The following is a 25,358-nucleotide window of genomic DNA, read 5'->3' on the forward strand; positions in this document are numbered from 1 at the left end:
ATTTTGGATTCGTTATTGGCCCTATTTTGGACCAGGTTTTTAAACTAAACCATATGTTGGATCAGAACCTTCAGATTCCGGACGAATTTGACCCCCTTTTTTACCAAATTTGGGCCAGGTTTTGGATAATATTGGGACACTTTTTTATGAGATTTTGAATCAGATGTGGGGCAAGATTCTCAAACTGGGTTGATTATAAACCAGATTTTGGAAGTCATTTTTAATCAGATTTTACATCTGGATCAGATTTTGCGCCACATTTTTTATCAAATTATGGACCCAAATTCTAGAAAACCGATTTTTTGAAAATTCTAACTATATATAACCCCTTAACATCGCCAAAATGAAGTTCATAGTTGCAGGCAGGGAACTTAGGAGTCCAAATGGTGTTGATGCCGACGTGGAGCTGGATGTGGAACGAGAACGATAGCCCAGGGTTGACAGTATTGGAGAACCATAATTCGTTCGGTGCAGGATCGTTAACGGACCATCTCCACAAAAGTAAATTATTATGAAATTTATGGTGTTATATTTCATTTGTAAAAGTCCGTTTCAAAAAACACAGCACTGCACTATGTATGTTGCACGAAAAACCGCTCTATAAAATTACTCACTCAGCCAAGCCCCTCCTGCCAGATATACTACAATACCTCGATGAAACATTGAAACATTAAACTTGTGTCCCATCCTTCTTACAATAGGTATATAAACTTTGCTTCCAAACAACTAGACTAAAGATTAACCATCGTTGCTGATTATCACTTATTTCCGCACGCAAGCTAGTACCGAACCACCAGGCTGTGTGTGTTTACCAGTTTTACTGCTTTATTGTAGGAGAAGCAGAAGCAGTACCTAACTAACTGTTGCATCGTTCGTACTGCTACTGGATGAAAATTTATCTGCACCCGGGTCGGGACCAGACAGTATGACGCCCATGCGAGCGGCCAAACTGTCGGAACTGTCGGAGAAATTAATCTTCTTCTGATACATTTGGTTAAGCACATAAGCTACTAGGGCATTGACTATTTTGAGTATGAATAGCGTTAATTTAGGATGGTTGCGTTAGAAACTTCTAAGCACGTAGAGTTATTGCTTTGTATTTCTTGCCAAATTTTCTAGTTCTGTAAAATTTAATAGTCTACTAGCTTTTAAAGCCTTTTAGTTTATTACATTCACACTAGCTCTAAAACTAAGTATTTTCGTTCCAATTTACAGCCGGCTATTTTCGGTGCAACATTAGCGTTCATTTTAACGACCGCAGCGAGCAAAAGTGGATGGGGCGATGTCACGCTATTTGATGGACAGTTGTACCGGGGTTTCCAGTTCCTCCGCTAACCTTACTCGACGCTTGGTTTGATCACACTGGTCACCACATAGGTACAGCACAGATCGCGAACTCGTTAACTATGCCGCCAGCTAGGTGACCGTCGGTCATCGTGACGGCGGCGTGGCGGAAAGTAATTTTGTCGTATGATGATGAATGTCAAAAATGCCATTAACATTGCCCGAGTGGGTCGCTGCCGGGGGCCACACTGCCGCAGCACCGGTTAACGAGGTTTAAATTCGGGCGACAAATTAGAAGCAAATTCTGGTAGTGCTCTAATTTTGACCAAAAGGTTACCGAAGGACGTAACCTTTCGGATGAAACAAAAACACGCACTTACATTTTTATCAGTGTTGCTTCGTTTAATTATTGTCGAACATAAATCTTGTTGATTCACCGTAAGCATACATTCGAGCTGGTTTGTTGATGCTTACAGGTGCGCATCTATTTGTTTGTTTGCTTGCAGAGAGATATACTGCCCATAAATGCATAACAGTCCCATCTGACTTTTCACCACTTTTGAGATAAAACTGGGAATCATCTTTAAATTAACTGTTCTTTCAATATTTCAAACAAAAAAGTTATGTTTGTTCCCAAGATGTTGAAAAAAAATCAAACTATGTCAGTCCCATATTACAAATAAACGCATAACAGTCACAGTAGTAAAAATATATCAATAAGCATATGTTTTTGGGAAATGCCTGGACCAATTCGCCTGTAGCAACTACCAAACGGAAGATTTTATGGCCTAGAAGAACACTATTGAGCAGAATTTGGATCGGATGTAGGATTCCGATGTTCCAGTGGGAACAAGTTCCGGAATATATGGGACTTGAACATAGAAGCACCTTAAATCAATCATGTGACACCTATAAATACACGGATTTGCAAATCTAGACTATTGGTAGTCGTATAAAGTGTTCAAGACGCCATTGGCCACATCTAAACATGTTCGTGAATGTTCCGGATTCATCTACGGGGATCAGTTTCTGAATTTAACTAAAATACAACATGTGACATCTCTAAGTCGGTACTCGAAATTGCAAAACTAGTTTGAAATAGTTCATCTGTTGTCACATATAGTGCCCAGGTTCACATTGGTCATACTCGAACACGTTCTGGAAGTGTTCCGGACACATAGGAAAGCGACCAGCTTCTGAGTCAAACAAACCCCATCATGCAACCTCACTATAAACTCAATATACCAAATTACAATAAAAAGGAGAAAAGGCCAGGAAGAGATTTGAGTCAAAAAGGACATTTTGAACAATTGAATTGAACGAGCACGTGAATTATCAAAACAACGACACGTGGTCTTGAAAATGCTGCCGAGACACCGACAACGCAAGGATCGAAGCATGCTGTGCCTGTGACTGTTATGCGTTTATTCTTGCTTATTCAAGCACAAATAAACGCATATCAGTAACTTCGGCAGTTTTTCTAAGTTTTGGAACAAATTTTAGGTCACTTGTGAACAAATTGTTTGTAAAAGTATTCTGTTATGTACATTCAAGTGATTTTATGACGATTTGGACGATTTGTTTCCAAAACCGATTCAATATTAAAGAAAAATTGTCGTGGCTTCAACAGCGTTTTTCGCAGTTGCACGATTTTGCAGATGTGACTGTCTTCCATTTATGGGCAGTATAGTAATCGGGTGTTTATCCCAAAATAATCGAAGTTTACATTTCATAATAGACATAAACAACGCGAAGGTGCCGTTAACACGTTCAAGCTTTCATGTTTATATCCGTGGCTAAGCGAAAACAAAGCATGCATAAATCTCCTTCTCTCTTTTGTTTTTGTTTGGAATAATTTCGAATTGAGATACCATGCGTTCGCTTTGACAGGTTACTCCCAAGTTTGAATCACTTTCTGATGGGGTGATGGCAATGAATGAACACACGCACTCGGTATTCACCGTATTGCTTTAATCATGCCATGACTGCTATTTCACATTTTTTTCCCGCATTTGGAGGATAATTAATCACACTGAGTACCCGAGGAAAAGCAGAAAAAACCACTTTCACCTCCTTGGGTGGCTTTGCTTCCAAGGATTTTTACCTTTCCCGGTGGAGCTCTCCGGTCCATTAGCGTTGGTCTTAGTCACATACACAACAATTTTTCTCCACATCTCCATCCTTTCTGAATAGACAGCCCATCGTGTTCGGTTCGAAATGGCACAGCGGACGGAGGGCGTATTATGGCAGTGTTTCATTCACGTAACCTGGTCTATTTTTGTCTGCCCTATTCCACCGTCGTCGGTCGTCATCGTCCCGGTTCGACGTGACTGTTGTTATTCATTTTGCTCTGCCATTTTCTATACACGATATACTGTCCGTGTACACTTTCTTCGCATTTGTTGTTCATTCATAATAGCGAAAATATCGATCTCGCTATAGAAATCCACATTGCGATAAATGCTTATGTTGAGAGCGAGCAGGGGAAGCAGGGGGAAGGAAGAAGTATGCTGTAATCCTTTGGTGGGTGATAAAGAGTGCTCGATGTAGAATGATACGGCATGAGTGGTATCTGCTTTAGCTTTTGGAGAGTGAGTAGATTGATGCGAGAGACGAGTTAGACGAAAATTTGATAGATAAGAGTTTTTTACTGCAGTGGGTAGCGAAAAGAAACGAAAATCTCTATAATAACAACCAGAAACATTTGATTTGAATTATTTTGACCTGTAAGGGAATCACTGCGAAATACTTGTTACCTTTAAAAATTTGTGCAATTAGAAATCATTTCGTGATTTTTATAAACACAAGATCAATAATATATCTGACCGTAATTTTAGGTTTCAATTGAATATCCTTTTCTCACGGTATATTATAATGCCATTTGGTTCGATTGTGGATCTCCAAGGTCGTGAAAAAAGTTCTGTTTCATGGAGCAAAGTGCCACATCATCTCCTGTGGCTAACACGAATTTTTCTCGGACCATTGCTTTTTCACTAATCTTCAATTATGTGAGCTGCAGTGTTATGTCGAAGAAGTCTGCATGTACTTTTGCGGATGATTGAACCTCTTCAATTCCTTGTCAATTGTACTGGGTAGAGTGTACAACTTGATGAGAAACTTGCCTTCCGTGAATGTTACTCCTACATAATTAAATACGTCTCTGGAGATTGGGGCCCTTACAGAAGGCTATTCAATCACAATTTATACCAGTGTTGGCATATGCTGAACCCAAGTTGAATCGAAGTCATTTTTCTTTGATTCATGTTCAACTCAAACTTGCCTCATCGCAGCGTTTAAAGTTTTTTGCGGACCGCATACTCTGATCAAATGGTTCACACTTTGGTACGAAACATTGGTAACATCATGCGATGTACTTCGACGATGCACGCGATGTACCTGCGATGAATTGAGGCGACGTGTTCAGCATGGATTGCTGATTTTGTGGGTGCGCACAGCACAGCAAAGGTGAAAGAAACTGTGTCGATAATGTTCTTCTGACCGTTATGCTATTAGCAAATCTGATGTCAATGCGCTTTAATGAATATTTAAATTACGATTGGTGATTAAAATGTAATTTTAATTATTTAACACAATACGGCCATTCAGTAAATAATTCGGCCAATCATACAAAAATATTTATTTTCGCGTTAAATTTTGTTTATTCACTTGTTTCTTTTTACTGCTTTGAAGCTTTTAAAAATTTTCCCGCTTGACTTTTGTTTAAAATTATGGTATTCGGTTTATTTAGCCAAAACTAAAACGTTTTTTATACATAATAAACAGAATTTAATGTTTAAATGCTCGTTGAATTTATATATGATTTAATATATCATTTGGATTTGGATTTGGATTCCCCATCAAATGATTCTATTACAGAATTATAGCTCCAGTTGATATTTCTATCAAAGTTTGTTATAAATTGTTAGGAAAACTTGCGGTACATAAAATGTTTTACAAAGATTCTATCTCTTTCTGTTATTTATAACACGTTTTGTTACATTTTAGTTATAAAGCAGGGCAGAATGCTGGTTTTTGATCTTGACAACTTGATATAAACTAGATCAAATAAAACCATAATTTGATATATTTGTGATATGCCTAGAGCGGATTTTGTTACAATTTTTGTTATTTTAAACGAGCCTAAGTTTATAGCAAAATGCAAAGCAGATTTTGTTATAAAAAAAATGTTATTTTGAACTCATCCTGTTATAAATTTTTTATTTTCATTTGATTGGGTTGGCGTGTCCGAGTTGCAAGTTTTAACCACTTAGGGCAGCTGCCCAAAGGGTTGGTGTTTTCTGCCCTTATTCTTTCAGCTAGTTTTATTTGCCGACGGTCTGATAGAGCAATTGTCGACAATCTGAGACAACCTAAACCAGAAAAGAATCTCAATTACAATAATAGGGTATTTTGCCTATCATTGAACGATTCCACCCGAGCAGGAGCGAAGAGCAAAATAATATCAAAATGTGTTATTGGAAATCGAATAACTCGAATAACTAATGGTCTTGTTTTGGCTGACATAGTTGGTAAAATACCAAAAAATAATATCAAAATTTTGCTCCTTTAAGGCCAAAAGAATAACTACTTGTGTTATTTGAATAACAAATTAATAACATGACTGTATCCAGAGTTTAGAATAACATATTTTAGTATTATTAAGGTATTGAATAACAAATGTAGTAGCACATGACTTATTAAAAATTTGTTTTATAAAATATTTATAATTTAAAATCCCTTTAATCAATAAAAAGTTTTTTATGAAATATATCGAACGTCATTTTAAGATCACAGTAAGATATGATAACAAAATCAGTTATTAAACTCATCTTACAATGTTTCAAATATCTACTCAATAACAAAACGTGTTATCAATGTATCTCAATGTCTATTCAATAACAAAATATAGTATTATACCTTAGTTTGATATAGTTTTGATATTATTTTGCTCTTCACTCCTGCTCGGGCAATGATTGAACAGCGTCCAATAAAACGCTAATTCTAGAATACATATACGCTCAAACCCTATCAAAGTGCACGAATTACTCACTTTGATCAGTTGTGGATAATTTCTTGTAACAATGTCGTTACATACGGCAAGATTTAATAACAAAATTTCAAGTTGAACATTGTCATATACAATATGGGCTATAACCCTGAATTTTGTTAGCATTTCAGATAAGAAACATGTCTCACTAAGGCTTATACAAATTTGGAAAAAAGTTTATGTCCTGGTCTCGAAATATTGCTCAAGGGGGGGCAAGAAAAATATAATAACATCAAACCTTCAATACCGAAACAAAGGAGTAGAAACCAGTGTTTATTTTTCCATATTAATGCATATTTAGTACAAAAATGTTGTACAGTACTTAAATTTTAGTTCAAACCGAACTAATCATTGAAATATTTGGAGAGATAAACCGTTACGACTGCCTAGCAATGAAAATGTTATTCCAATTTAATTCCAGTTTCGCACATTACCATAATCCATACTAAAACTCCAATTTTAAAGCAGATGAAGATGCACAGTACAAAAGCAATATAACTTAACATGACTTGATTTGATGTTAATGTCGGGGCCACCAATCCCAATGATAATCACAACATGACAATAGTCCGAAAAGTTTCGAACAATTCAGTAACATCCTTTCTGCATGCATTCAATGCATGATAAAATATTGTATTTGTAAGGTAAAATTGTAAGCTTTGTGTCCCCAATATCCAAAATTAGGGTAAGTTCTTGGACACTATGGAATAAAACGACCAATTGGAGCCCCGAAAGTACTGAAAGCTGATATTCCGGAGTGCCTAATTTGTTGTATTTCTATTGTAATCTTTCTACTACCGATGACAGCATAAAATAACCCTCCTGCAATTCGGAATACATCCGTCAAAAGCAGTACCAAATGTCATAATATATTGTTTAGTTTATTGATGCCTCAATCTAATTCGGTTCTTTTAAAAAAAGTTAAAATAAAATGGAATAAGATTTAAAGTAAATGGAGCCAAAAGTCTGATTTCAAGCACATCCAATTTTCGGCTTTGGGAATCAAAAAGCTTAGTTGGTGAAGGAAAGTTGATCGAGGCTAAGCGGATAATAACTTTAACTTTGCATATATTGCGTAATTTAGAGATGTAAACTCGGTGAACTGTAAAAAATCTGCTTATCACTAAAGAATGCAACGTAAATTTTTTTGCCCCTTCAATTTTCGAAAATTTTGGAAGGGTGGGGGGGGGCGACATAAACTTTTTTTCAAATTTGTATAAGCCTAATTAACGTTTAAAATAATTATATTGCTATATCATGCTGTTCATAGCTAATGATATTCATCTATGCACTGTTTGTCAACATTTTAAAGCAAAATAAAAAATTATTTATAGTATTAAAATTTAACTGTTCAATCATTGGACAATAAAACAACGATGGTCATAAGCTTGTACAAGAACTGACATAGCATGAAAAACTCGCTTTACTTCTCATTTTTGATTGGACGTTTAATTTGAAAGTTATGAGCAACCGTATACACCACACCAAAACTAACAATAATTTATAATGGTTTTAACTAAGATAATTTATCTAATTTCAATTATTTTAATATCAAACGAGAGGTTTTGACACTACGAATATAATGGTATGGTATACCTCTATGTTTGCTTGTTTTGGAACTATGGAATTTTGATTATAAAAAATACCTTAATTTTGACTTCTAAGTACTCGACTACCAGCAGACATTTTACATTTGCTGATAGTTTTGCTGCATACAAACACCATTTTTCCATATGAAGAAACAAGAGAAAATTCCAGTTTGGGCCAAATTCTGGTACACCTCACATGCTGATTGCTTCGTTTCTGTGATTTTTATTGTTGTTCACAGTCTTCAATTCTGTACAGACTAGTATTACTATGTACTATCAACTTAAATTAACAATTGCCTTTCTAAACCTACTTTTACTGATATTCAAGTCAAATGCATGAGATACCTCGTTGAAAACCCTACAACAAGCGTGCAGCGGGTTATTCTGACCATACAATGTTCGGTGCGTTGGAGTCCAAAGCAACGTATAATGGCGGTTTATGCTGATCTATTTTCCCAACAATTTAAATTATTAATGTATTGAAAAATTATGACATTTTGCCCATAATAAGTTTATTGAAGAATATACGTTAGTTAAAAAACGATTTTTAACTTTATAACAATATGGCGTTGGAAAACCTACACGTGTTGTACAAAATACAACAGCGTGAGTAACCGAAGGTTAATAAAAATTGATGAAAATTATTCAAGAAAACTCTATTGATGTGAATCAAATAGAATGGCATTACAGGAAATTATGCATAGTTCAAAAACCTATAAACTTGGCCTTTACTAGGCAATGTATGTGTTAAAGAATAAAATTTCCTCTTACAACTTACTTTTATTTGCACTTAATCAGATTAATAACAACTTACTTATTCTTACTCAGCAATTTCATGAAAAAAAGGTCTAGCAAAATTCAAAAGTGTTCCTATTTTGTTCCAATTTTGAAAACTTATTCAATTTTCAAACATTTTATGTAAACCAACGCCCTGCGCAACGTTAACCAATAGATGAATTATGTTCCGAAAACGTGTCGATTTCTATCTCAAATAGCAAGTAAGACCGTATAACAAAGGTTCCTTTCACCACTAGGTGGATTAAATCGAGTTTTATAACAACTAATTGCGGTGTATGGCTTATTAATTAAAAAATTAAAAAATTAAAAATTAAAAAATGGCATCTACGAATATCCGAAACCCGAAGTAGCAAAACCCTTTAAGCCGGAGCCCACACAATTGTGTAGGTGAGACATGACTACTTTTAAAAGTTTTTCGTTTTCTCTCTAAACGTCTTACTTTTACATATATGGCACCAATCGTTTGTGTAAACATCATAACTCGCAGAAAAAATAGAAAATAGCTGAAAATAAGTTTTCTTTTGTACTTAGATTAATTATTGCCTAATCTTCGAAATCTTGTGAAAACAGCAAAAAGTTTTATCTGTCGTATTTTCTTATTGGATCCGTATTTTCTTATTGGATCCGTATTTTGAAATTGCTTAGATAAAAAATTATTGGTGATAAGTATTTCTAACTGATGTACTGAAGTTCGAAAACAGAATCTGAGGAAGCCTGCAAGTCGTAGGCGAAATACGTATCTGTCATTGAATAAAATACACATAGTAGAATTAAATTGGATAAGTTTTCTTATTTTTTATTTTTAGGTAACTGATGTAATTAAAAATTTACGAGAAATAACTTTTACAATTTACTTATGTACATTGTTTCACTTACCTACACAATTGTGTAGTTTCGGCCTTATTGTATGCCTACTTTAACCGTTACGTTCCCGCCGAGACTTCAAAATTTTGTGTACTTGCCGTTACACTTTTGGTTCTATTTCTACTATTTTTTGATTGATTTTTATACAACTTGTCTTAAAAAAACTTAGGTTGACCTTCAATGAAAAAATATATTAGCAAATTTTGGATCCATTTTCCCGGAGATATTCCAGATCGCAGTGGGATTATTTTTTCACGTCATAAGTAACAGATGAAATAAAACGAAATCTGCTGCTGCCATCTCATTTTGGGTCAGTAAAAATGAATAAATTGTACTGTAGAGCACTCGTTCATACTCCACACTTCGGAACTTCCGTATAAGGTACTACCGGAACCTAAAACTGGTCATTTATAAATGGAAAAATAATAAAGAAGTGTGGCTAATGACGTATTCAACTACGGGATTTTCTAAGACAAATTCTTGAATCAACATTTGGATGTTTTTTGAGCCAATCTGGACATTCCGGTATATCTGTTGTATTAAGGTTAATAAAAACTTAACTTGCAAAATTTGCGTGTATTTCCATAGCTATGTAACAATCGTTCCGCTGCTTCAGAAGCTGAAGTTTATGAGCCTTGAAGCGACGGGGTCAACCCCATTCAACTCTATGGACTTCTTTACACAAAATAATTTGGTTTTTATGTTTTGTTTTCTCAAAGCCTGGCTTGATTTAGTCCAAAAAGGGTAAAAGATGTTAAAAATAGGGGAAAATGAGCCAAATGGGGCACTCGCCGATGACAAACGGGAAAGCGGTGGGCAATACTCGATTCTCCGGAAAATTTTACATTAGATTACCTACATTTTATCAGCCTGTAGGCCATATCGCGTTTTTTCGGCTCGTTTTTGCCCATAGTGCAATGGTATAAGATTAGGCCGTGTGTATAGGTTGCTAAATTTGGCATATATTTATTGTAATGTGTAGAATACATTGGTTTTGTTATCTCGAGAGTTAAAAAAAATTTATGTTGATCCAAAAGCCAAAAAGATTGTAACTAAAACCCTTCTAAGGATCAACCAGCATATGCTAATGCTAGCAACAAATGAACAAGCCGGCACTGGTTATTCCAAATTCGCCTGAAATTCGTTTCAGTTTCAATTTGTATTACCCAGGAATTTTGAATTATGTAGGACTATAGATTACCGAATTATAGATATACCGAAACAATACTACTATGAAATATTACATTAAAATTTATTTATTAATGATTTTGAACACAATACGTAGTATACACCCAAATTAGGGTAATATATGTATGTGAATGTACGCTTTACCAACAATCAGTTACATTTGAGTGTTGAAAAGTAGTTTTCATCGTCACTCATAATTAGCGAACTTTCAATTCCAACTCGTTGAAGTTTTATGTTTGAAGTTTATTCCAAAAAAACTTCGAGAGTTAAAAAAAAGTTATCTTCTGTCAACCGACATACTTGAATAATATGCAATCATTAGATCATTAGAAAAGAAGATACGTACATGGTTGTTTTCCATTATTGAACAAAACTGAGTCGTTTCCATCCGTCAAAAATTGAGCGAACTATAGCTACAGTAGTCATACCTAATCTGTAGAAACAAATATTCCTAGTAAATCATTTCTCATGTGTACCGTAGGCAGGCAGGTTTTGCATTGCCTGCTATTTCGATTTTCTCAGTGCGCATACAATCCGACCGTCAAACATCGCCTAATTCATCGCAAACATATACTCAAGTACGAACCGAAGCACAGGATCCGCACACAAAACTTACAAATGAGTTCGGGCACAGCCTGTTAGGTTTTGGCACAACCTCAGAATGATAGTTCAAGCAATGTTGTAAACTTGCTTGGATGCGTGTGCAGAGTCACACTTCCAACATTGATTTATACGCTCCATGCTTATAATATATTTTTTCCCATAAAGGCATATTACAATTTTCCGAAACTCTGTAAATATGGAATAGATTGTAGATCTATTCTTCAAAGATTTCGGCAATTCCGGTTTGTATCCACAAAACTTGGATTACTGAGCATTTGTCAAAATTATCATGCACACTGGGACAAAGAGTCTCAGAATTTCATGAAATTTTACATTTATTTAGTTCAGTCCATCCGACCTTACCGGTCTCCATGGAGTAATAACTGAATGGGGAATGGACCGATTGAGCCCTATCTCTTGTGGGCCTCAAGACTCCAACATCTTCAAAAAAACTAAAAAAAGGTTGGGAACCGCTGTTCTAAGGTATCAAAACCAATAAGTATAAGGCGACACCGTTGAGGATATGGAGTCGTTCTGAACTTGCCTAATTCTCCAATACCAGGTTATAGTTGATAGAGAGTTCAGATCAAAGACGTATTTTCCAACAACGGTCGTACTAAAGTTCGTATTTTTAAAGGAGATGTAAAATCCCGCCGAATTCACAAAATAAAACGGAGTTGCCGGGCTGCTTTGAGATGATTGTCGAATGATTCAAATTTAATTTAGGCTTAGCATCGTAAACAATGTTGCAAATCGAGCGAGAAGTCAACGATGTCTACGTATTCAACGCTTACGCCACTAACGCAAGCGTAAGAGAAACAGCCGCCTATGCTATGTTGCCATGTGCAGACATTCTGCTACCTACGCACTCGCGAAGGCACAGCCTCATATCGTCCATTTGCATAGACCACTCGCGAGTCAAATAACTCGTGAGTAACAGAGCTGCTCATGAGGGCTAGTGGCGCACTTGGATACAGATTTTGCTTTATTTTTTTTTTCTTCATCTTCACGCTCTGTTATCGTCGCGATAAATTGAATAAAATTCAGCCACGCTGCGAGCGGTGTCATCAAAACAGAACTCAAATTAACCCTCTAACGGGTAAGGCCGTCTGTAGACGGCCTTCGCTTTTGGAGCACCAGGGCCGCATACGAAATTTGTTTTGAGTTGACAATATGCAAAATGTCTTCAGAACAGATTTCTTGACATTTTGATATTAATGTCACAACATTCTGACTATGCATTCGAAAGTTATCATTTTTCAAAAACAAAAATTCCGAAAAATTTCGAAAATAATTAATGCGCGAATATTTCCTTTTTTACTTTTGATGAAAACGCACATCTAGAAGAAAATGATTGACCTTAAAATTTTTCTATGAGTAAATTTCATGCTTTATATCAATTTTGTAATGTATTTGAATTGAAAAAATATCTGAGTAGAGCGTTAGACATGAAAAACGGAAAAGAGAAATTGGACTTTTTCTAACCTGGCGCTCCTCCAGATAATTATTTTTGCGTGACAATCAAAACTTAAGGTTCTTTTGAGCGTACTCTCATGATAAAACAGTCATTATCTTGATCGCATCGTTTTTACGATGACCGGTTTGAGTTGGCCGGTTTAAATCTCCCGTGGCTTATACAGGTAATTCCTTTAATCTCTCTTCAAGGTGCATAGACCTTCAAGTAGTGAGGACACTAGCTAGAAGACTTGATCAGACCCTGAAATAATTTGTTGCGTCTAATTATAGTGAAACTCATTTCTCCTCTCCAGAAGCATAGGCCTCCATAGTAGCAAGGTAGTTAGCATGAGACGGGAAAGACCGAGAAGTAGGCTAAATTAGTCTTGGTCCGCCAGCTTAATCGGTTCCGTCGCGTTAGTTATTGTGTGGTTGCTAAGTCCTGTGAACCCGATAGCTTCGCCAGGGGGAATTACGTCGCGCGCGTAACACCCTCGATTCTACTCAAGGGTGGGAGTGCGAGCCTTCGCGAGTAGTCGGTATCAGTAGCTCGGGTTGTACTGACGAACGAGCGCGGCGACCGTAGTTGTTAACTAAACATACACTCGCAACAACTCGTCATAGTTCATGAATAAATAAGAGCGGGAGTCCGAAACGGTTGCTTATGGCAACGTGTTCGTTAGATTATGTACACGTGTGTGAGAAAATTAGATGTATATGGGTTTTGTGATCGAAAATAATGCCGAGCTAGTTGACATGTTCAACCCTTTTCAGTACTTGATCATCTCGAATACAATTGAACTAACAATGCGATGAAATGTCATGATCTGACACTTTGCACTACTAAGGATCAACCAGTTTTTGTGGCACCAGTTGACGAAACTGTCCAACAGCCTCCGAAGATTACGACAGTGTTCAATTGACTGTGTAGTTAAATACAATCTCAGACCATCTGCGTACACCAATTTACTTCCGTCACCCAGAAGTAATGATACGTCATTTTAATGCGATGAAAAAAGCAAAGGGTTCACATTGCTGCCTTGTGGTACACCCGATTTGTTTGAGAATGGTGTTGAAAGGTAGGAATTGAGCTATACACGCGGCGTTCGACCGAAGAAGTAGGAGCTCAACCACTCAACAAAATATTGTGAAGCACCAAGAGGCTGGCTTTAAATCGTTATAAACGATATAATGATTATTAATGAAAACAATGCGAAATTGAAGAAAAGAAGAAAAAGAAGAAAACTTTTTCCAAATTAAGACCTAGGGTAATTTGTCAATGATCGCATTTTTCTCTTTTTACGGTTCCCTCGAGGCACACTTTTCCCTATTCTTCTATTTCCAGCGACCTAATTTCAAGCTCTGCTTTTTATAAGGGAAACTTTGTTCATTTCTCTCCTGGTTACTTGAAACAAATTTGTTAGCAAGACAATAATCTGAAAAACTGGGAATATCAGTTTACTTGCAGTTGAAAAAATGCACTATTCATCTTCGTTTTATCGTCGAAATTAAATTATAAAATTTAAAACTTTTTTAAAGTTATGATAAAAAATTATTCAGCTCTCAAAAAATATGAAAAACTAGCTCGCCACGCCAACAAAATATAGAAAACAAAATGTTTTTAATGTTTTCATTTTTTTTAAATAGAGACGTTTTAGCCACTCTGTGGTTATTCGCGTCTTGTATCTAATGTTATATAAAAAAATTGTTTTGACCCAATATTATTCTACAATAAATATTTATACAAGTATCTTTCGTTTGCTGTCAGTATAATTAGAATCGGTTCGGTGATTCATAAATCCCAATTTTTTATCAAGTCTAAAGATAAAAATAATGATTTTTGGGATCACCCTAATTCAGAAGCAGTCACTTCATCACCAAATCAAATACACGATTATAAAATTTCTCAGATAAGGTACAAGTACACATAGTTTAAACAAATTTGGAGTAGCTTCAAGTTGCAATAGGACTATTTTTTTGTGGAATTGTATTAAAATTAAAAAAATCATAAGCATGGATATAAAATAAAACCATTACATAAATTTTCATCGGACAATTTTTGCGTACAAATGAAAACCATTTGTAAACAGTGCCATAAACATAAAAACTGTCAGATACACATGCATAATGAGAAGTAATGCGGTTTTTTCATCCTATGTCAGTTCTTGTACAACCTTAGGACAATCGTTGCTTTATTGTCCAATGATTAAACAGTCAAACTTCAAACAGATTCAAACTTCGAACACCCACGAATAATATCAGTTTTTTCAGGTTTTCCTTCAGAAAAATTAATTGTCTGCGTAGCAAAGCTGGACAAAGTCAAGTTGCTTTACATGGAGTTCGAAAATATTAGTAATTGACTACAGAAATATGGATTAAAATGAATTATTGTGTGAAAATTCCAAATAAGTAAAAGTGACAGCGATTATCTTGTTGCATTAAGTTGTGTGAGTGGTCCAAATCTAAAAGAGAATGTATAAACTCAGATTCATGTTTGTTTACTTGACCTATCTAATGTAGTTAGGCATTAAAAACGGCAGTCTTTGCAATAAACGAAAGGAATGGTAGACAAAGTAATGAAATCAAATGTGTTTCACAGTATCATAAAATGGAATAAGACATAAAGAGGAAAGAGCGGTAAATTAGATGAAGATGAAGTCATTGAAGCAACACTTACTAGGTTTATAATTCATTTCCTTTTACTAAGCTAATGGATCTGCGCGTTACAGCAGTTTAGTATGCCACCATCGCTGGTGGAATTGCGTTATTTTTAGACATAAATTGTGTCTCGTCCACGCCTATTGACAGGCAACTACCGAATGCGAAGTTTAAATAGTTGTCTACCCGCGACGGGAATTTCCACGATTCCCACCTCCCCTTTGTTCAGGGTCCACCATCCTTGTGTCTTCTAGCCACTTGTATATCTGTTTTCGATAAGTTTTGAAAATCTTAGGCGAGCGAGTGTGAGAAGCATAGCATCGAAAGCTTACTCCACTGACGCAAGCCTACGACAAACAACTGCTGGTACTGTGTGCATACATTCTGCTACCTACACACTCGCGTGTGTACAGCCTCATAACAACTTTCTGCACAGCCCGCCCGCGAAGCCAAAGCTCACGAACTGTCAACAGGTTGTGGGCGCGAGCGGCACACTAGGATGTATTTTGGACAGTGATGTAAAAAAATCGCTTGTAGCGATCAAGATCATAGAAGCGATCAGATTCAGATTCATTGACATCAATACTTGTAAGCGACGAACACTTTGTCGCGATCCGTTCTGATTATGACAAACCTCATATCAGATCATGTTCATTGCATGATTGCGTTGAAAAATATAACAGATACAGTCGATTGGTTGTGTGCATCGTATGAATCATAATACAAACAACATGTGTGACCTTTTTTCTCGCAGCTAGGTAAGATGTAACACTGTGATCGACTGCTGAGACTGTTTAGAGAACAAAATCTTGTGATCAACGCTAAAGATTCACTGTTTGTCATGATCTGTACGGATCGTGATCTGTGCGTGTGGCTATAACTCACAGATTTTATCAAAATCACTGATCTTCCATCCCTGACTTTGGAAGATTTTGCTTTACTTCTTTTCTTCTTCATTTTACACCCTTGCCTACACACGCGGATAAGAGTGCGGGTCACTGCGAGCGATGATAGGTATCAACTGCTGAGTCGTCATCACGAGCGTGAGCGACGACCGTGGTTGATAACTAAATACACACTGGCTGAAGCTTGTTGCAGTGCACGGGAACATCAGAAAAGGAATCCGAAAGAAGTGCTCATGCATGTGTGTTCGTTAGAAAGAAATCGCTCGTGATAAAAAATTGGACCACACGAATGCGGGCTTTACAACACTACCTTTCCGTTTGCATAATACAAAAAAAAAAGCTTTTTTCCTCATTTGGACATATCCTTCTAATTAGCTCTCCTCGGTCAGAGCCTTTTTTTGTATACAGCAACTTGTACGTCTCTCCGAAGGTAATGAAAGAGAAACATAGCCTTAATTCCTTATATTGTTCTACCCCCGAAGTTGTGACCTTTCCATCTTTTCACACGCTCTTCCCCTTATCTCCCAGCCACTTGTACAACTTTGAACGGTCCAAATGCATGATAATCGCAGCCACTTTTACCCATATGGACCTCCTGCCCCCTTTTTAGCGACCACCCTCCTTTTATCAACCCCCTGTGATGATCCACTTATGTCAAGAAATATGTATGCCAAGTTTGCTGAAGAACAGTCAAGGCGTTCCGGAGTTATGGCGCAACTCGTTAACTTTTATATACTTAAATATGTTAAAACCCCACATGTTCAAAGTTGATTTATTTGAGATAGACCAAAATCCCTCTTCAATTTTTTGATATTATGCACAGAAAACTACGTGCTTTCAAACGCAATTAACCGATTTTAATTCTACTTGCATCTTTCTAAGATACTAACATTTGAAAACGGCCTATTTTTAACGCAAAATTCGATATAAGTGTAGAAGTAAAGTAGATAGCCAGTTTCTTTTTTCACCAAAAGTTGCATCTTATTGAGCCTCAAAAGTCATCCGAAGAAGCGAGAAATGCAAAATAAAAAAGTTATCGAGAAAAATTGCAAAATAGCAAAGTCACCCTAACTTGATTCAGGAAACACGTCCTAATATGGAAACGGTTCGAGATAGAGGGAATCCGTCTTCCGCAATATTACTCAAAATACTTTAAATTATAAAATTGCTGAAATGAGTCACGCTCTATCTTGTTTCGTTTTGAAGATAATTTCAGGATCTTCGTTAACCCTAAAATAGTTTATGCCAAAAAAAGCGGCATCCTAAATCCCAAGATTTTTTTGCACACGTAAATAGTCTAAAATCAATGACTACTGAGTAAACAATTTATTCCACCTAATTTGGCTTTTTGGACCACAGTGCACTGAGACACAAATCTTGCACGCGAACGAGTAATGTTCAATCTGTGTTTATGAATATTTAACCCCCCTTCTGGTTACGGATCTGTCGTGAGTAGGAAGGAAGTAGAAGCTAATGTGTTGCCTTAGCATTTAAGCCAGATCTAGGTATTGTAAGAGAGAAAAGGCTGGAAATGGTTTGTGAATTACATGCATGCTAGTTGACAATTGTTTTTGCGGTTTCGTTGATTAGTCATTTGCCCTGAGTCTTGAGGTTTTGTTGTATGATAGAAGTGAACCTACAATACACTGTCTCTCGTGATCGGTTCAGAATATTATTTTTCTCGCTGTTCTTGAATATATAACTATTTGTGTTGATAAAATTATTGAGTAACGATGTTCGCAATGCGCAATGCCACACAACAGTAAATAGTTAGAATTTTGCATTAGTGAATCAAAGACCAAAGCTTCGTAGCTCAAATTTCTTTCCTTCCCTTGTTACGAGTTTCAAGTTGCAACTATCGGTGTTCGACCTGCTAACACACCACAATCTGTCAGTCGTTGTCCTTTCAGGTCCAAAATCGAATGTTTTGAACGGATCCTAAGGACGTAATTTGCGGAAAGATCAAATATACGAGAATGGAACGGGATTCCGAATAAAACAAAACGTCGCAGACGAGGGTCTAAAACGGACAAGTCACCCGGATTTACCCCTTGCAGTCGTTCGTTCTGGGGATCAGAATTGCTGTGGAAATCGCCTGAGTACTGCACCGTCTCAAGCTTGGCCCTCAATTACTGTTCGGTTCAAAAAACACACTATCCACATAGAATTAGCTCACACACTGACGACAGATTTGTGCATTCCAACAATCCATAATATCATGGGCAGCAGAGGAGTGCCATCCGGCATCTTCCGCGACCGAAGTACCAACTTTCAAGGGAGCAGCAAAGAGTTTCGGAAAGCTTTGAAGAGTGTCAACTTAGAAAAAGCCATGAAAGAGTTCTCGACACCCAATACGGAATGGACCTTGGTCGCGCCGGTTTCATCACATTTGGGCGGTACTTGGGTACGCCTCATTCAGAACATTAAGCCGAATCTGGATTAACTGAAATGAGGAAGGTTTCCAACTGAAGAAGTTTTATCACAGTACGCTTTTGGAAATCAAAATCCCCTTGAATAACGACGAATCACCGGTACTGACGCCTGACCATTTCCTGCTGGGTACATCAAATGAGCTGAAACCGTGGGCGCCGTACCATGCTGATTTTGCAATGCTCCAAAACAGTTGGCGCAGGGAGTAGTTCGTGAATGTGAAACCGATCAAGATAGATGATATTGTGCTCATCGCAGACCCGAAAGTTCCTCGTAATAGCCGACCATTAGGACGAGTCATTTCAACCAGACCACGATGAGCCGGACAACTGAGACACATCGTGTCACTACCTAGCTAGTAAAAAGGACTCATAGAGGACTGCCATGGACGTTACTCGATTTGTTGTAGAGCACTTGCAGTTCAACGTGGGTGCCCGAACTGTCCGACGTTTTCTCTGTGAGCCGAGAATTTTCGTCCATCAACCGCGATGAAGTCATTCATATCCAGTAAAATTGAAACTTGAAGGTTGCCAGATAATACTGACTCCAAACGTACGTCAAGGTTGGTCAAATCATGTTTTGTATTGGAACGTACAAGAATCCAGAACACCTTATGGTAGCAATCGAGCACAATTGATTTAAAAAATTTTACAACATTGTATTGTCTTATTATTTTGCCTGACTCATTGTCAGCTCGTCTTCATGCTGTGATGAAAACTCAATTTTCTCAGAGAACTTTAATGGAAATTTTCCGATTTCTTCAGACATCACTTGTTTTAAAAATTCTTTGCTCGTAAACCAACCATCGCAACATAAGTTTGTTTTTTGCACGAAAATGTAAGTAAAAATTCCCTGAAATAAACGAAATAGAATATTACCATGCTTTGAACAAAAATATTCACAGTGGTGGAAAACTCCTTATATTCAGATAATTTAAAGTGTGAATCAATTACCTATTCATCATTTATTAACAAAGTAATTATAGCACCTAAAAAGATGCCCCAAATTTTCAATTGAATCGACAGGCGTGTGGGCGATAATGCATGGTTTGCGTGGCAAATTCATCGCTCAACTTATTTACCTGCCGACGTGGGCGGTACTTTAGACTTTTGTATCGACAGCAGTAGGCAGCGAGAGAAGCTTTCGGCTTCCTTTCGATGAATAATGAATATAGCAGCGGCCGAAGGAATAGCAAAAATTAGGTAAACAAAATTTCGGAGTTCGCCTTGGTGGAATTTTACGAATTCAAGTGAGCTGCCTGAATTATGAGAATTCGCAGTAAAAAATCACCAATTTATCAACTTGATTTTTTCCATATGATTCAAATTAGTATTCATCTTCATCGTGTATTCCAATTATGTAACAACATGGCATTGAATCGGAAATTTTCATTTAAAATTTACACCCATTTCCGTCCACTCTGTACTCGGTTGGCTGCCATCCCAGCCCACAGTATCCTGAATGTAAAACTTGATGGTTTTGCCTCTCACCCCAAGAGCGCGTTTAATTTTCCGCAACACAACTTTTCTGCATGCCAGCCTGCCAGCCCACTTCCTCTCGGGGCCGGGGCCGGGGCCGGGGCTGGGGCCGAGTGAACAGTATCCTTGACTTCCCGTGTTCACCCACTTCATCACCCACTGTTGCTGCTGCTGCTGCTGCTGGTTTCGTTCAATTTTTTTTATGCTTTTATTGTTTTCTGGCTTGTGGCACGCGAGTCCAATCATTCTCTCGTTTTGCACAGGAAATTTTTCGCTACCGTTTTGGTTGGTTGGGTTTGCAATAAACTTTACCTATTCATGCAATCAGTGACGGCCGCTTCGGGGATCGGCCCTTCGACATCAGGCAACAATACAGGCCGAAAGAAAAGCTTTCTAATTCCGAATGAAAATATACGCTGGTTGATAGATGTAAAAATAGAACCGCACTTTTGAAAGAATGGTGATGGTGATAGATATTGTGTGTCGGAAAGGTTGCCGTTTTCACTCCGCTTGATGACGAAACTTTTCACCAACAACAATGATTGCTTCTTTTTGACACGGACAAAGCTAGCACACCGGAAGTGAAAAACACAGGATAGATTTTGACTGCGGCACGGTACGGTACGGTACGGTTCGATACTGGTTTAGGCTAGTGGAAGAAAGTGACGGAATGCGGCAGTAGTCTCTAGGCGCGTGACCCGTCGATGCGATGCCGTCCCTTGCGTTCGCGATGTTACCCGCACAAAGTTCTCTGTTGAACTACTGAAATTCTACCGAGAGGGAGGAAAACCGACGGGTTTTCCAACCCAGCAGCGCAGCGTTGCGTTGCGTTTCGGGAGCGAGAACATATTTGAGCTGCCCGCCGGAGAGTGAGTTACTACCATCAGCTATAGGTACGGTTGGTACATTCATCGCAAGACAACACAACACAAAACACACAGTTGGATAATGCAGCATTTTTCCTACGTTGAGGATGAGGCAGGATGAGTGGTTCTTTTCTCTCTCTGTGTGTTTGCGCCAGGAAAAAAAAGGTACGATGTTGTTGATCATGTGCGGCTACGGCACCGGAGAATGCAAGTGGTCCGCATAGGATTATGAGCAGCTGAGCAGCAGCATTGTTGATTAAAGCAGTTGGTGGTTTTCTGGGTGGGTGGCTTACTACTGAATGCACTGCGGAATGCACAGGTTAGAAAGTAATGGTTACTTTAACCTGTTTTGTATGTTTAAGCCTGAAATGATGAGGTTATTTTTTTCTTTCTTTTCTTTTGCAGGCGCCTTACGCTGATTAATTTGAAATTGTTACTAAACAATCGTTCAAAAAATCAATTCGATTATACGTTTAAATTCTACCAGTTGGAAGACGATGATTTCGAATTTAAAAACTACGAGCAAATACTGCAAGCAGAGGATATCATTTCGGATGTACCACTTTTCCAGCAGGAATGGGGTGTACCGAAGGTTAGTTCTTCCCACTAGCGTGCCCAGCAGATATAATCAAAAGCTGGGGTACTCGATTTTGCAGAAAACTGTTTTGGCGAATCTATTATCTATCGAATCTATCACAAAAATACCGAACGTTTAGGTTGAAAACTCCGGACTATCAGCGCCCCAGGCACACAGAATACGGAAAAGTGATTTGAAATAAACCTCGGAATTGAACTTAGAAATTGTTATTGAAATTTGACATAAATTGGACTTGAGCTTAGACATTTAAAATTAGATTCGAAATTAAAATTTCAATTGTACTCTTAACTGGTCTTGAAATCAGGTTTAAATTTGATATAAAATTGAGCCTAAAATTGGAATTAAATTAGATTTGAAATTGGATTTCAAATCGGACATGCAGTTCATTGCATTGCGAAGTTTTACTATAGATTAGAGTTAAAATATTTTTCCTCTTTTCTGTATTGTTTACTCGGTTTATGCTTTTAATTAATGTTTTCCTATTTTTCTTTCGTTTTCCTTTTTATAAGTCCCGTATTTCCTGTTCCAATGCTTCGTTTTTCTTTGTTTCCTGTCTCATTTTTTCTTATTTCCAGACCAGTTTTTCTTCATATTTCTCACTGTTTTTTTTTAATTGATTGATTTATTGATTGATTGATTGATTTTAATTGATGGGAATATTGGTCGATAAATAAGTGAAGTCGCGAATTCTGCTTTATGACCCAACCGAAATTGAAAAAGGAAATTGGATGCGATTTTCTCTTGGAACTTGGACGTTTCGTTTCACGAATTGGTAAAAAAGTCAGCATTTTCTAACGCAGAAGATGATCAAAGGCAACAAAGGAGAAGAGAAAGAGAGCTGATCTTGGTGAGATCGTTTTCAATATATTTTGTTTTAACTATTTCTAATAGAAAAGTTTTAAGTAACTATGACTAATTTTGTCTAAACATATACTATTTTTTGAAATTCCCTACGATAAAACTGAACCTTGTCGTGGTGTAGGGCTTTTTAACTAATCAGTAAATGAACAGCGGTCACGTTTACTTCTGAATGTGGGTATATATCAAAATACTTTTGTGATTTCAAGTGGGACTCGGGGTAAAAATTTACCAAATGTGATTGTTGCGTTGTTCAGAAAGTGCTTTTATTCCGCTTAAGAATAAGGCCAGTATGGGGATCTCTGACAATAGATTAAGTTTTCTGGGATTCATCCTTATTTATCACAACTGTCACAAATATCTCCGAAAAATGTCGGATTGATTGAGTTGGTCGGGGGCTTAGGGTTAGTAAGGGGATGTAAGCGGGATACCAGATCCGATTGGATACCGAAGGACCACTCTGTAATGATTACGGGTAATAGCACTTCTTAGGTAGCAGATGGGAAAATTAGGTCAATTCGTGTCGCGTGTTCGAGTTTCGGCTAGGCGGTGCTGCTAGATAGAGTAGGATTTTTGCACTGGCCCCGTGGCTGTCCTGAGCTCTGATGGCCGTCCGCGGGCTCTGTCGATGGGAAGGGGTCGAGTCTTAAAGAGACGTTTAAGCCCAGAGCTTTACAGCACTTTGGTCTCGAGGGTTGGAAGGCGGGCGAGTCTCTATATTTTGAAGCTTCTGTCGACTACCGCGAACGTCCAGCTTGTGCTGCGCTCAATTTACTTTGTATCGTGGGAATGCACTGTGAATACTAAGGGGATGAAAGATTAAATTTGCCCTGATAAGTTGATAACCACTAATGCTCCGAAATTTGTTTTACCTATTGGTTCATTTGTGGTTGTTTGTGTTGGAAAACTGAAAGCGGGCGCGCGGTTGAAGACCGGTGTCAGGCGGGGCTGACGAATTCTCCACTTCTTCACTATACCACATATTGCAACTCGAGTGGTACAAAAAGTCCAAAGCACATTTACAAATTCGATCTATTATTTTTCTTCTCATCATCATCATTATCATCATCATCATCATTATATTTAAAATATGACATTCCGGCCTTTGGCAGAGAGATCTTAGAGTCAGTTCGTGGAGTCCGCGCAGGGCCGAAACGCCTCCGCCTGTGGGTATAGGCGTGACGGCTATGCTTGGGGCTCTACCTGTGTTTTAGTGAGCGCCAATGCCTGTCTCGTCAGGTAGAACTGATGTTTGAGGTCTCCCTGACACTTTGTTGACAACACAAAAGGGCCCAGCGCAGAGTTTTATACGCTATTAAGCGACCAGTTGGATAACCCGAAAAAAAGGAAAAAAAAAGGAAAAGTTTTAAGTAACTATGACTAATTTTGTCTAAACATATACTATTTTTTGAAATTGATTTTAATTTTGGTAGTTGGTGAGTTTAGTCTATTTTCAGAGAGCGAAATAAGGCGCTTTAACCTTGGCCTATTACAGCCTGGCTTTTGGTCTAAAAACCATAAGTTCATCCCCGAGGGTCCGGAGTATCAATTAACCTTTATTAGCAAAGATACTCCCAACGAAACAAAGTTACAATTAATCAGAAACGGTTGGTACGAGACGTCCCCGTTTCTTCTTCCCCTGTTGATTTTGAAATGCATCTATGTATGAATAACTTATTCACATAAGATTCATTTCGTAAATTGTCTTCGCGGCAATACTTCACAGTTATCACTGATATTATGCAAATTTTAATACAGACAAGAAAATAATTTGAAATATTTCTATAAATAGAAATAATTAAAATTATTTCCAGGAATCCCCAATTGTGGCTGTGATTGATTGATTGAGGATTCCTGGAAATAATTTTAATTATTTCTATTTATAGAAATATTTCAAATTATTTTCTTGTCTGTATTAAAATTTGCATAATATCAGTGATAACTGTGAAGTATTGCCGCGAAGACAATTTACGAAATGAATCTTATGTGAATAAGTTATTCATACATAGATGCATTTCAAAATCAACAGGGGAAGAAGAAACGGGGACGTCTCGTACCAACCGTTTCTGATTAATTGTAACTTTGTTTCGTTGGGAGTGTCTTTGCTAATAAAGGTTAATTGATACTCCGGAACCTCGGGGATGAACTTATGGTTTTTAGACCAAAAGCCAGGCTGTAATAGGCCAAGGTTAAAGCGCCTTATTTCGCTCTCTGAAAATAGACTAAACTCACCAACTACCAAAATTAAAATCAATCAATCAATTAATAAGATAAGATAGGATACGATATTTTTCACTGTTTTGTTTTGTTATTTTCTTTCCCGTTTTCCGACTCCTTTCTTTTCCTTTTTTTCTTATTTTTTTCGTTTCCAGTCTTCGTTTCTAACTCTTTTGATCTCCTTTCATCTCCGTTTTTCATCATCGTCTATTCCACTCGTCTTTTTTCTGATACCACGTTTTCTGTCTTTTCTGACTCGTTTATTTTGTTTTTGACCTCTTTTTTACCTTTACTCTACGGACTCTTTTACTTTTTCTTTCCTGTTTTTATCCCATTTTTCTCGTTTGGTCTCTATTTTCTTTTTTCGACTTATTTTCTCACATGTTTTACCTCTGTTCTGCTCCGTTTTTTCTCTCTTCTAGTCTTGTTTTCCCACTTTTTGTTTCGGGTTTCCTTTGTAGAAATCGATACTGATGGTTTTTGCTCTCACTCTTTCCGTTTTCCTATTAATTTGTTTCAA

At 37.3% G+C, this 25,358-nt stretch overlaps 2 protein-coding genes across 2 annotated transcripts in view; one reads left to right on the plus strand and one right to left on the minus strand.

Moving 5' to 3' along the window:
• LOC128733961 (carbohydrate sulfotransferase 11) overlaps nt 1-20,971 on the minus strand; it is a 62,841-nt gene extending 41,870 nt beyond the window's left edge. Inside the window, exon 1 of the mRNA XM_053827883.1 lies at nt 20,612-20,971. The gene's annotated coding sequence lies outside the window, so the exon portion shown is untranslated. The remainder of the gene's footprint in view (nt 1-20,611) is intronic.
• Nucleotides 1-25,358, plus strand: part of LOC128736778 (uncharacterized) — a 72,811-nt gene that overhangs the window by 42,792 nt on the left and 4,661 nt on the right. Inside the window, exon 2 of the mRNA XM_053831266.1 lies at nt 21,571-21,757. Within this exon, the coding sequence (XP_053687241.1) occupies nt 21,571-21,757 (187 nt within the window). The remainder of the gene's footprint in view (nt 1-21,570; nt 21,758-25,358) is intronic.

This window comes from Sabethes cyaneus, chromosome 2, assembly GCF_943734655.1.
Source record: "Sabethes cyaneus chromosome 2, idSabCyanKW18_F2, whole genome shotgun sequence".
NCBI classification, from domain to species: Eukaryota; Metazoa; Arthropoda; class Insecta; order Diptera; family Culicidae; genus Sabethes; species Sabethes cyaneus.